Source organism: Chiloscyllium punctatum, chromosome 7 (assembly GCF_047496795.1).
Source record: "Chiloscyllium punctatum isolate Juve2018m chromosome 7, sChiPun1.3, whole genome shotgun sequence".
Classification (NCBI taxonomy): Eukaryota; Metazoa; Chordata; class Chondrichthyes; order Orectolobiformes; family Hemiscylliidae; genus Chiloscyllium; species Chiloscyllium punctatum.
Window position 1 is genome coordinate 91939163 of NC_092745.1, and position 14225 is coordinate 91953387.

Consider the following 14225-nt stretch of genomic DNA (forward strand, 5'->3'; position numbering starts at 1 on the left):
TTTATGTTGGCACTGGATGAAAAGAAGCAAAATACAAAATACAGTAGCAGTAATGTCCACTGTAAACATTTTTTACAAATCATAACTACTACCATCCCCCTGGAGAGAGGTGGTGATGTGCTGCTTTCTTGAACTGCTGCAGTCCACGTGGTGTAGGTACACCTACAATGCTGTTAGGGTGATGTTCCAAGATTTTAACCTTGCAATACTGAAGGAATGCCAATACATTTCAAAGTCAGGGTGGTGAGTATTGCAGATACATGGTATTCCCATGTACATACAGCCCTTATTCTCCTAGATAGTAGTGCTGGAAGGTTTGGAAGGTGCTGTCTAAGGAGCCTTGGTGAATTTCTGGAGCGTCTCTTGAGAATGGCACACTCTGCCACTACTACTACGATGATAGAGCAAGTAATGGTTTGTGGATATGATGCCAATCAAACAAGCTGCCTTGTCTTGGATGGTGGTGTCAAGCTTCTAGCATGTTACTGAAGCTGCACTCACCTAGGCAGGCATGAATATTCCATCAAACTCCTGACTTGTCCACCATTTCCAAGGTACATGCTTAGGGCAGTCAGGAGTAAAGTTACTTGCTGCAGACTTCCTAGCATCAGACCTACAGTAATACTGTAGCCACAGTATTAACATGGGTGAACTACTTCAGTACTTGGTCATTGGTAACTTAAGTATGTTTGTGTGTGCACACAATGAAATGGTGAATATAGTCATTCAGAGAATGACACAGCCAGGTTAAAAATTGCCAATAATTTAAAATCAGTTCAATAAACTATTTTAAAATTCTATATAGTTTTAACTTTGGAGGTTTTCAATCATTTGATTTGAAATAAATTTTCATATTGCAATCATATTTATAGCATTATCAATTCTCATGTCACCACCCAGCAGAACCAGTTATAAAATGCTATATCAATGTCTACAATGCATTGCTAAAACTGCAGAATGTAATAGCCCATTGCTGGACTGCTCCAGAAAGGTGTAGGATGGGGCTTTACATCTGTGCTTGCCTGCATGGAAGGAATTTCATAGCCAACCCCAAATAAATCTGGATGTTGTCCAGGTATTGCTGGATTTAGATATTAGCATTAGTGAATGGTACTAAACATTGTGCTATCAAGAGGAAACATCCCCACTTCTGACCTTATGATGGAGGGAAGGTCATTAATGAAGCAGCTGAAAATGGCTGGACCTAGTACACCACCCTGAGGAACTCCTGCAGGGATGTCCTGGAGCTGAGATGACTGACCTTATGGAAAATAAAGAACATGAAAGCATGGAAGGGTTAAAGCACGAAGACCACTGGCAATCTGTGGTCTGTGGAAGGTAGGATGGGATAAGAATAGTGGAACATTCTTACACGTTAAGGCTGAAAGGTCATGATGGCAAGATGAGTTAATACAAGTAATAAAGCAAGTTTCTCTGTTAAGTGTTATTATGACAGGATTGGGACAATAAATATTTGGGACATGACATTAAAATATCTAATTAATAGTTAGTAGAGTCAGCTTGAGACAGGAGACTATTGAAACAGATGGAATAGCTAAATATCTATCATGACAGGTTAGTCTGGAATAGAATATCATTGTAGCAGAGTTAGCAATAAATATCTAACCGTGACATTAGAATAACATTAAGTAGAATGTACAACTAAAGAGATAATGGGAACGAACATCACTGGTTTATTGTGCAGCTAGAGTGAGGTACTTTGATTAATATAGTTGGACATGCTGATAAGCTAACAAAAACATGATTAAAAAAAATGAGGTTCGGGGGCATTTGAGAATCTGCTTTCTCAGTGTCACAGTTTTTGTTTGCAAATAAAAGACCTACTTCTTGAAGAACTCTCTGCATCTCCTGGTGATTCCCTACATTTTCTCCACAACAACCTCCAACAATCACTCCAAATATTGGAGGGATTTCCCTGATTCCTATTGACCCTGGTTTTGTATGGGCTGCTGATGCTACACTTGGTGAAATGCCTTGTCATTTGTCAATGAAAGTTTCACCTTACCTCCAGCATTCAGCTTGTTTATCCATATTCGGTTCAAGGCTGTAAGAAGGCCAGGAACTTAGTGTCAGTGAGCAGGTTAGTGCTAAGCAACGAGTATGGGATAGCGCTGTTGGTGACACCTTCAATCACCTTATTGATGATCGAGAGTTGACTGATGGATCAGTAATTGGCTGGGTTGGATTTGTTCTGATTTTGTGTGTACATATCCGGCAGCGTTTCACATTGCTGGGTAGATACCAATGTGATGGTTGTACTGGACCAGAATGACTAGGTGTGCAGCAAGTTCTGCAGCACCCACAGCCTTTGCAGTATCCAGCAAAGTCAGCTGTTTTTTGCTATTTTGTGGAATGAACCAAACTGGCCAAAGTCTGCACCTGTGATGCTGGCATGCTCAGAGACAGGCTGAGATGGATATAAATCACTATGTTCAAATTTCAGGCATTGAATTTATTTAGAGAATTATTAGTTATTATTTAAAAAGGCTAGATTGTAGTTTATTAATAACACTATTTATAATACATGATTTATATATCTCAAATAAAAATATCACACATAGCCAAGTACATTAATATGTTTCAATTTAATATTTGAAATATTTAGGCTGTATTTTAATAATTGCATTATCACCCACTTGATTCTTGGTATGGTAGCTCCTTATCAAATACTGAGCCATGATTTTGCTACTTGAATTACTATCAGAAAGATTAGAGGAACCCAAACTCAAGACTTCCAAATTACAGCAGGGTCTTGAATGTATAGGAGAATGTTCCATCATTGTGACAGAATAATCCTACCTTCAGACTCTAGTTACAAAATACTCCGAACGTAGAGCTCTTACCTGCACAGAAAACTCCTTTGATCTGACTCTTAAAGAGTACCACACGCACACTTTTGTCGTGACACAAATCTTCAACTGCTTCTTCAAGCTAAAAACAAGTAATCAGTTCCAGTTTTTCATTGTAGATCTTGTAAATATTGATAAGGATGAGGAAAATCAAACTTCTCCCATGTAAACGCTCATGTCAGAAGGCTTGATCAAAACTGATTAGGGTATTGGCACAGGTATTAAAAGGGACAAAGCAATCAAAGGAAAGGGGAAAAGTGAGCAACAAGAAAGAGAAAACTTGAAAATATTCATCAGGTAACAACACAAGTTAAGAGAGGAGGTCTTTCTTAGATGTACATTTAGTGAAACTGTCTAAATAAAAACCAACATGCTTTGCTGCAGATTTTCCTGGAATTTTGCTTGGTGCCTTAGGTTATAGAGACCATCTAAAGATCCAATAAAATAGAAGACAATGCAACAAGTGAATCATTAATTATGAATGTCTGTACTTTCCTGGGACATGTTATCACCCTGTTTGAAAACAGTGATTAATTATCATTGCTCCATCCCTCCCACTAAAATCTATGTTGATCGTGATTGTCTTAACTTTACATCAATACAAGTAAAAGTTCCAAATATTTTACATATGTCTCCAGTTACAGAAAAACTAGCAGGTCTTTTTCAGAGTTAGAAATCTTCCTCCAAAGTGGCGTTGCTCTAAAAAGATTCATCCTAAAGTTCAGCTTATAAAGTCCAAAAGTGATCAAAAAATTAAGTGGGAATATAACACAGTTACTTTTGTTTCAAGAACTAAATGTTAGGAGTTAAACCACAGGTAATATAAGAGAACAAGTTAGACACTCCAGAAATACATTCTTTTTAAGAAAAGGTAATAAGACTTCACACACTTGCGTAACAAATACATTTCCGAGGGAATTTCTTGCATGAGGTCTGTTCATTAAAACAGCTGTAATTCCTAAAAGAAATTAAAGAAAAAGATTTCAGGATTGCAAACATCAATTTTGTTTCCTCACTCAAGATTCCTCAGTTTGTTCTTAAAAAGCAGCACATAGCTATCAGTATTTAGATTAGATTAGATTACTTACAGTGTGGAAACAGGCCCTTCGGCCCAACAAGTCCACACCGCCCCGCCGAAGCGCAACCCACCCATACCCCTACATCCACCCCTTACCTAACACTACGGACAATTTAGCATGGCCAATTCACCTGCCCTGCACATCTTTGGACTGTGGGAGGAAACCGGAGCAAACCCACGCAGACACGGGGAGAATGTGCAAACTCCACACAGTCAGTCGACTGAGGCGGGAATTGAACCCGTGTCTCTGGCGCTGTGAGGCAGCAGTGCTAACCACTGTGCCACCGTGCCGCTATTTGATTCATACAGAACTAAATGAGTACAATGAGGTGCTGCACACATACCACTCCCAAATAAACATTTGTCCAGCTTCCACTCCATAAACTATTCATGGTGGACTCAATTCATTTTAATCTTCTATAGGTGACAGAAGTGAAAAGCATTTCATAAGATGATGCTTTGGTTGATCATTATCTATTTGACTTCAAAATAAGAAAGCCTGCTAAACTTCTTTATTGAAATTTAGAAGGGAGTGTTTTAACATTTTAAATTGCTAGGGCTATGTTCTCTATCCAATGCCCGTGTAACACCAGTTACAGGATGAAAATGTAATGCAAGAGGTATGACAGCAGCAAAAAAACATAGCTGTTGGTTTTAACCAGGTTAGTTTTCATGTTTAGTTTTAGGGCAAGAAAAGTAACACAAGGCAAAAGTTTTCTTTTAGGAATCACAGAAGGTTCTACAATCAGTATCTTCCATGGATTTGAGCACATTGCAAAATCTGGGACAAAAGACAGCTAACAATTAGCACTTGCTGTCCATCACATTGTTGCTTCCCACAGGCCTAATATAAGCTTTTAAACAACAAGCAACAATCTATGATCAATGGACATTTAAAGCATCACCCTCCACTGGATCTGTATGGGTAAAGTAAATAACAACATGTTTATTCAACTAGATTCAAGAATCCTCACTGAGAAATACAGAGTCTAAACCAGGCAGTGAATGTCCAGTGCAAAATCATGTACAGAAGGCAAAATTAAAAATATGAAAAGAGACAGGAGGAAAAATAATAATTTTAAATCAACAGCAAAACTCTGAAGGAATGAGACTCCATGTTACAAAAGTGAGTTCTCAGTGTAAGAGAGAATGGTTGGTGGTAAATAGATATGTCACAATAAGGAATATAAGATGGAAGAACAGAGGTAGGTCGTTTGCCTGAGGGTGGAATTGAACCCAAGTCCCTGGTTCTGTGAGTACTCACAACTGAGCTACCCTGACACTTAAAAGATGGTGCTGGAGTGTGGTGACTCTTTGCATATAACACGCAAAAGAAAACTTCACTGTATTGTTATATTTGTGTGGTAATAAATCTAAATCTAAAACAAAGGCCAACATTCCATTTACCTTCTCTATTACTACCTGAAGTTGGATGGTAGCTTTTTTTTGATTCATGCACCAGGACCCCCAAATCTCTGTTTTGCAGCTTTCCATATTCTTTCCTCACTTAACAGTATCCAGCTCCTCTGAATTAACAATTAACTAATGTTAATAAATCACTGATGTTTTAGTGAATGAGCTCTAATATTCCTGATGTGCTTAATGTTTAATTAGTAGTTTAACATTTAATTTTTGCCTTTATTTGTAAGTGAAAGCTTATCTCTCAACACCATAGTGGTGTAGCAAAGCTTTTAGTGGTGCAAGTCCACAACAAATTCCCAACTTCACTGTTTTAATGTACATGAGTGAATGTCAGAAGTTGATTCACAATAACAGTAAACATCTAGGCCTTTACCTATGCTGAAACTTCAGTGCTGTAATGAGGAACACTACACTGTAAGAAGTGCTACTTTACAGATGAAATAATAAACCTTGGGTCATCATCTCTCACATGTCAAATGGACGTAACAAATTCCACAGAACTATTTGAAAAGAAGCTAGTGACATCCTCCAGTCACCTGCGTAAGGTGCCCTTCAATTACCACCATTAACTGATTATTTAAATAAAAAGGACTAAAGTGTTGACATTAGAATTCTGAAACTGCAATAACAAGCGCAGCAAATATTTAGGTCAAGAAATATCCATGCAGAAGAACGAGATTTAATATTAAAAGATAAATGCAAAACCGTTTTTATTCGAATTAGAATAATGATTTTACAGAAGGGAAACATCAGAAGTACAGTGTAGGAATGAACTCTCCATTCCGTGTCTTCTCAAGCAGCGGAACTATTAAACAATCGGCATGACGCGAATCTTTTACCCGAGTTCTCGCCCTGGAAATGTTGGATCTGGACTTCGGCAGCGCCACAACTCCCCGAGTATCGCCTTCTACCAACAGCTGGAAACATGACTCTACCCCATGCACTGCCCACCTCTCCTTTGATTAAACAGCTTGTGGCATTCTGTAGGTTCATTCCTTTACCGAACTGCATATACCCAACTTTGCCACGTCCAACCAAACACCCCAGAGAAACAAAATTCCTCATCGCTGCCACCGACATTTGCAATTCGTGCATTCAATATCAGGCTTGCACAAAGAGGAAATCCCGCCTCAGCGACGATCCTATTGGATACAGCAAGAGCGTACTCACTATTCAGATCGGTTCGGTACAGTTAGGTATTATTAAGATTGAGGCAGAAATGGCCAATGAGTGATTACTAGCGAAACCTGTAATTAATTAGGAACGCAAATAGAATTTTAACCATTTTTGCAAAGAGAGATGAAGCCTTTCTCCAACTGCACTTGGTGTTGACAACACCAGGTAGTCCAACAGGTTTATTTGGAAGTACTAGCTTTCGGAGCGCTGCTCCTTCATCAGGTAGTTGTGGAGCAGGATCATAAGACACAGAATTTATAGCAAACGATTACAGTGTCATACAGCTGAAATCATGTATTGAACAAACCTCGATTGCTGTTAAGTCTTTTTGGTTCATTAATATATAAATCCCAGGACTTCTTTTAAGTGGGCGGCACGGTGGCACAGTGGTTCGCACTGCTGCCTCACAGCGCCAGAGACCCGGGTTCAGTTCCCGCCTCAGGCGACTGACTGTGTGGAGTTTGCACGTTCTCCCCGTGTCTGCGTGGGTTTCCTCCGGGTGCGTGCAGGTCAGGTGAATTGGCCATGATAAATTGCCCATAGTGTTAGGTAAGATGTAGGGGTATGGGTGGGTTATGCTTCAGCGGGGCGGTGTGGACTTGTTGGGCCGAAGGGCCTGTTTCCACACTGTAAATAATCTAAAAAAAAGTCACGTTCTTGAGATAACTTAAGATATGATGAAAAAGGTGACATCTCAGCTCAGATGATGTATTAAAGGTGTGTGTCCTATTTCCAAAGTAGGTATTTATAAAATGTTATACGGATTGACTGCCTGCAGGTTGCGTTTTTTTGAACAAAATAGAATGTATCTGCAAATACAGAGGAATATACAGAATGACATAGATGGGGAATATTTTGTTTGGATAATCGAATGTTTGGATAATCAAATGCCGGATAACACAGTTTAGCCAAGTATCAGGACCTTGCAATATTGTTCAGATAATCCGAAATTGGGATAATTGCACTCAGATAATCAAGGTTCCTCTATATAATTCTGCAAATGCAAATTCACCGCGTAGACTTATGCATGTGTGTGTGAGTGTGTGTGCAGGTGAGTGTGTGTTTGCGTGTGCATAATTGGTAAAGTGTGTGTGTGAGTACATGGAGTATAAGCCTTGAGAGGCTGTGTGCGTGGGTATGGGTGTGGGGGGTGTATGTGTGTGTATGAGAGGGTTTGCATGAGTGTGTGAGTATGTAAGAGCACGCGCGTGTGTGTGTGTGTGTGTGTGTGTGTCTTTAAGAGAGTGTACAGTGTAGTGGGTCACCTGTAGTGTGACATGAACCCAAGATCCCGATTAAGGCCATCCTCATGGGTACTGAGCTTGGCTATCAGCCTCTGTTAAGCCACTCTGCATTGTTGAGTATCCCAAGGTCCATCTTGGAGGATGGACAACCAAAGATCCGAGGCCATATTTCCCTGACCGCTGAAGTGTTTCCCAAATGGGAGGGAATACCAATGTCTGGCGATTGTTGCGTAGTGTCCATTCATTGTCGTAGCGTTTGCTCGTTCTCAACAATGTACCATGCCTCGAGGCATCCTTGCCTGCAACAAAGGAGATACACAATGTTGGTCGAGTCACAGGAGTACCTGCTGTGTGCAAGGTGGGTGGTGTCCCCAAGATAATGGTGGTATCCATGTTGACACTTCGACATGTCTTGCATTGGTTGACATGACAGTGTTGTACGGTCAATGTTATCCTGAAGGCTGGGCAGTTTGCTGCGAAAAATGATCTGTTTAAGGCTTGGTGGTTGTTTAAAGGCGAGAAGTGGAGATGTAGGGAAGAGCTTGCAAGGAGCTTATCCTCATCAATAATGTGTTGCAGGCTGCAAAGAACATGGCATAGTTTCTCTACTCCTGGGATGTATTGAACAACGAAGGGTAACCTATCAGTTGCATCCCGTGTCTGCCTCCTGAGAAGGTCATTATGGTTTCTTGCTTTGGCATGTCGGAACTGGTGATCGATGAGTTGAACATCGTACGCTGTTCTTATGAGGGCATCCTTGAGCACCTTCAGGTGTGTGTCGTGTTCCTCCTCATCTGAACAGATCCTGTGTGTGCTTAGGGCGTGTTCATAGGGGATGGCTGTTTTAATAAGTTGAGGGTGGAAGCTAGAGAAGTGCAGCATTGTAAGATTATCTGTGGGTTTGCGGTCGAGTGAGGTACTAAGGTGCCCATCCTTGATGGAGATGCATGTGTCCAAGAATGAGACACATACTGAAAAGTAGTTCATGGTAAGTCTGTTGGTGGGATGAAACTTGTTGATATCAGTCTGTAGTTGTTTCAGTGACTCCTCACCATGGATCCAGGGGAAGAAAATGTTGTCAATATATCTGGTATACAGTGCTGGTTGGAGGTCCTGTGCAGCAAAGAAGTCTTGTTCGAACTTGTGCATGAAAATGTTGGCACATTGGAGTGCAAATTTGGTCCCAATGACGGTTCCATGTGTCTGGATTGACAAGACCAGTCAGAGAACAAAATAAGTCTTCATGTTGTTATGTAAGAAGCACATACGTATAGAGCTTTAGATTATTACAGCACAGAAACTGGCCCTTCAATTCATTGAGTCCATGTCAGTAAACAAGTACTGATCTACTCGAAAACGTTTCACAGCACATTATTCAAAGCCTTGTATTCTGTGGCAACTCAAGTAATCATCTAACTAATTCCTAGTTGTTTCAATGGTTCTCAGTTATACTGCCCTTTCAGGCAGTCAGTTCTAGATACCCACCATTGTGGGTGAGAAATTATTGTATAAACGTCCCGTCCCTTGTTAATTGACCCCTCCACTAAGGGGAAAAGTTTACTCCGATTGACCACCTCAATATTCCTCATAATTTTGTAGACCTCAGTCAGGTTCTCTGCTTAACCTTCTCTGCACCAAAGAAAATGAACCTAACCTTTGGAGTCTCTCTTTAGCTGAAATGCTCCAGCCTGGGCAATATTCTTGTGAATTCCTCTGCAGAGCAATCACATATTGAAGGCAGACATGTTTTTATTCATTCACGGATCTGCGTGTTATTGGCTGGGCCAGCATTGATCAACCATCTCTGTTTGCCCTTAAAAAGGTACTGAGCTGTCTTTTTGAACTCTGCAGTCCATTTCCTGTAGGTAGCTCAAAATGCCATTCCAAAACTTTGACTTACTGACACTAAAAGAATAGTGATATATTTGTAACTATGATTGAAGAATGGCTTGGAGGAGAATATATGCAGCTATTGGTTTTCCTATATATATATATACTGCCCTTGACCCAGTAGATGGCAGCAGTTGTGGATTTGAAAGATATTGTCTAAGGAGCCTTAGTGACTTTCTCCAGTGTATCTTCAAATGATACACACTGTTGTTACTGAACACCAGTGGAGGACTGAGTGAATATTTGTGGATATGATGTGAATCATGTGGCTGTTTTATCCTGGAAGTGTCAAGCTTCTTGAGTGTTGTTGGAGCTGCATTCATCCAATAAGTAGGGAATATTCCACTCACTCTTGGCTTCTGTCTTGTAGAAGAAAGAACTTTGGGGAGGCAGGAGGTGAGTTACTTGCTGCAAGGTTCCTAGCATCTGACCTACTCTTGTAGCCACAGTATTTACATCACTAGTCCAGTTGACTTTATAGTCAATGGTAACCCCCCAGGAAGTTGATGGGAGTGGGGAGAATTCAGGGATATGCAGTCATCAGTCAACAGTCCCACGTTTGACCTTATGATAAAGTGAAGGCATTATGGACCAGGTCAGACCCCTCAAAATATTTGGGTAGCTTAGATCCTTTTTCTTATTTTAAAGGTAGATATGAAGTAGGTGTTCCAGGTGTGATACAACTAATCAAACCACTCAGCTTTAAGCTAAACACAAATTTATTTAAACACTACAGTTAAAACACAAACAAAGGAAAACAGAATTTAGAACAACTTAACTATTGGAAAACTTAATTGACCCGATTAAGCAATTATTACTAATTAGCAGTTCCAATATAGTAACATTCCATAAACACAGCCCGTGGCAAAAAGGTACATTCAAACACAGATTCTCTACAGGCAGGATTCCAATCCAGGAGGGAACAATGAGAGGTTTCAGAGAAAGTCAGTTAGAAATTATTTACTGAAGCTTGCAATCCTTCTGTCACACAACTTGTGACTGCTACAGCTAAAAAAAACTTGGAAAGTTCTGAATTGGGAGAACTGGCCACTCCCATTCCATTGTTAAACTGTTTTAGCTTTCTAATTCATTGGAGTCTTTGGTGCCTCTGCCTTTACAATCTCTCTTTTAAAAAAAAACCCAGACAAAATAACCTTTTTAAAGTGACAGCATCATCACAAAGGTCATTGACGTAGCAGCTGAAGATGTATGGACAAAGGTACACTTGCACTGAGGAACTCCTGCAGAGATATCCAAAGCTGACTACAGGTATATTCCAACTAGCGGAGAGTTTTCCCCAATTCCTATTGACTCCAGTTTTGTGAGGGCTCCTTGATGTGCTATTCTGCCAAATGCGACATTGACACCAAGGCTGTCAGTCTCATCTCAACTCTGCAATTCAGCTCTTTTGTTTATATTTAGCTAAGGCTAAAATGAGGTCAGGAGCTGAATGACCTGAGCAGAACCCAAACTGAGCTTCAATGAACAGGTTAATGTTAAGCAAGTGCTGCCTAATAGCACTGCATGACACCTTCCATCACGTTACTTGACAGAAGACTGACAGTAGACTGATGGACAATAATGGAATAGGTTAAGTTTGACCTCCTTTACATCTACAGGACATACCCTGACAATTTTCAACATTGTCAGTAGATGCCAGTGTTATAGCTGTACAGGGACAGCTTGGCTATTAGCACAAGTTCTGGGGAACAAATCTTCAGTACTATTGTGGGAATGTTTTCAGTCCTCATAGCTTTCGTAGCATCCAGTGCCTCCCATTTCTTGAATCATGTGGTGTAAATTGAATTGGTTTAAGACTGGTATCTTTGAAACTGGGGATTACTTGAGGCAGCTGAGATGCGTCGTCCACGTGCACTTCTGGCTGAAGATTGTTGTGAATACTTCAACCTTGTCTTTTACACTTGTGTGCTGGGCTCCCCCATCATTGAGGATGGGGATATTTCTGTAGCCATCTTCTCCAATGAGATGTTTGTCCATCATCATTCACAGCTGAAGGTAAGAACTGCAGAGATTAGATCTGATCTGTTGGTTATGAAATCCTGTTTTGTATCATCACCAGGTTGACAACTCATTTTTGGGTATGCCTGTTGCTGCTCCTGACATGCCTTCTGGCTTAATGGTAATAGTTGAAGAAGCCCTTCCTGAAGAAGGGCTTATGCCCGAAACGTCGATTCTCCTGCTCCTTGGATGCTGCCTGACCTGCTGCGCTTTTCCAGAAACACATTTTTCAGCTCTGATCTCCAGCATCTGCAGTCCTCACTTTCTCCTGGTAATAGTTGAGTAAGGAGTATGTTGGGGCATGAGTTTGCCGATTGAGAGTATAGTTTTGTGCCTGATGACTCACAGAGCTTCATGGATACACAGTCATGACTTTCTAGATCTGTTTGAAATCTAACCCATTTAGCATGGTGATAGTATCCAAGCATTTAATGGAGGCTATTCTCAATATAAAAATTAGGATTTGTTTCCACAAGGACTGAGCAATTGTCAGTGTTAGTGATAACTGTTACGACTCACTGCCCTCTGCAGAGTCAGTCTTGCAGCTATGACTTTTAGGATCAATACTGCTGCTGCCAAGCCACTCTTGGTGGTCTGCATTGGAGACTCCCATCCAGAGTGCATTCCACGCCCTTGCCACCCTCAGTGCATTCCACGCCCTTGCCACCCTCAGTGCATCGTCGAAGTGCTGCTCAGTGTGGAGGAGCACTGATTTAGCAGCCAAGAGGGGCGATACATGGTTTCCTTGCCTCTGTTTGACCCAATTCTGAGACTTCAATAGGTCCAGAGTCAATGTTGAGGTCATATAGGACAGCTCCCTCCTGACTATATACCACTGTACCACCACCTTTGCTGGGCCTGTTCTGCTTGTGGCACTGGGCATACCCAGGGATGCTATCTGTACCATGAATATGACTGTCAGGCTGTTGCTTGACTTGGGTTTAAGACACTGGATTAGTGGTGCTGGAAGAGCACAGCAGTTTAGGCAGCATCCAACGAGCAGCGAAATCAACGTTTCGGGCAAAAGCCCTTCATCAGGAATAAAGGCAGTGAGCCTGAAGCATGGAGAGATAAGCTAGAGGAGGGTGGGGGTGGGGAGAGAGTAGCAGAGAGTATTCTTGTAGAGAGAGGAGGAAAACTTCTTCAAGGCAGGCATCCTTGCAAGAGGATTCGCAGTAGGGTTAAAATCAGCAAGGTAAAAACAATGACTGCAGATGCTGAAAATCAAATACTGGATTAGTGACACCTCTCCCAATGTTGGCACCAGCTCTCAAATATTAATAAGGAGGACTTAAGGGTGAATAGTATGTTGCATTTGCTGTTGGCATTTCCAGTGTCTCAGTCCATGCTGACAAAAAATGATCCAACCAGTTTTATTCCACTCAAAAAAGCAGGTCAAAACCAACGTGGCTACTTACCATCCAAGTCGTATACTCTTAATCATTAAAGGGTGAAAGAGATTGTTGGCAGTGGCATCAAGCAGCAGTTGTACAACAACAACCTGCTCACTGATACTCATATTTTGGGTTCTGCCAGGACCACATTGCTTCAGATCTCATTACAGCCTGCGTCCAAACATGGATAAAACAGCTGAATTCTAGAGGGGAGGTGAGTGTGACTGCCCTTAACAAAAGGCCTGTTTCCACACTGTAGGGAATCTAATCTAAAATCTAATCTAAATGACCATAAGGCATAGGAGCAGAAATAAGCCTCACACTTTGTCTACTTTAAGATAAATTACTGGATAATGTAGATATAATGAGAGGAGCCTCATGTGGAGTGAAAATATCAATCGACAGATAGGTCAAGTGCCTTGTTTCTATGCTGTAAATTTTAAGTAATTTTATACAAATATAAACTTTCCATATCAGACTTGTTTTTACTTTTTTGTAAACAAGAAACTTAACCATAATATCTCTTAAAAGCAATCATTTAACTTGAATTGATTTATATCAATTGAATTAAATCCCCTTGTAAACATATCACTTACACCATCAGTCCAGCAGGAAGATGCTACTTTTTGGTGTGATGAATAAAAGTGCATAAAAATGTTTACTTACTACAATTCGAACAGCAGATTCCCAAGGTTAAGCGGAAGTCTACTAATGTAACTGAGGTGCTTTAAGCTGATACATTAAAAGTTGAATACAGAAATTAGATGAAAGCGTAGAGTTTGTGCTATAGTTAAGAGTACTTTAGATGGGCCCAGTTTTTGTCCAATGTGTACAGGACGGTTTCTTGACACAGTATGTAAACAGGCCAACAAGGAGCTAGGCCACATTGGATTTGGTACAGGGTAATTAACCCAGCCAAGTGTTAGATTTGGACGTAGGTGAGCACTTTTGGGATAGTGACCACAATTTGGTTATGTTCACTTTAGCATTGGAAAGGGATAGGTATATACCGCAGGGCAAGAGTTATAACTGGGGGGGGGGGGGGGTGGAAGGGGGATAGAAAGAGGCAATTATGATGCAATTAGATAAGATTTAGGATGCAAAGGATGGGGAAGAAAACTGCAGGGGATGG

General features: G+C 40.8%; 1 protein-coding gene across 3 annotated transcripts in view; it reads right to left on the bottom strand.

The window, feature by feature from the left end:
- Window positions 1-14225, bottom strand: part of echdc2 (enoyl CoA hydratase domain containing 2) — a 59215-nt gene that overhangs the window by 22581 nt on the left and 22409 nt on the right. For 2 of the 3 annotated variants that reach the window (XM_072574325.1, XM_072574324.1), the window contains exons 1-3: window positions 6210-6492; window positions 3761-3828; window positions 2865-2952 (exon numbers count right to left, since the gene is read on the bottom strand). In XM_072574325.1, coding sequence (XP_072430426.1) covers window positions 2865-2952; window positions 3761-3828; window positions 6210-6465 — 412 coding nt within the window. In that variant the 5' untranslated portion in view covers window positions 6466-6492. Of the gene's footprint in view, window positions 1-2864; window positions 2953-3760; window positions 3829-6209; window positions 6493-14225 lie in introns of those variants that run through there. The other variant, XM_072574327.1, reaches the window with a different exon arrangement.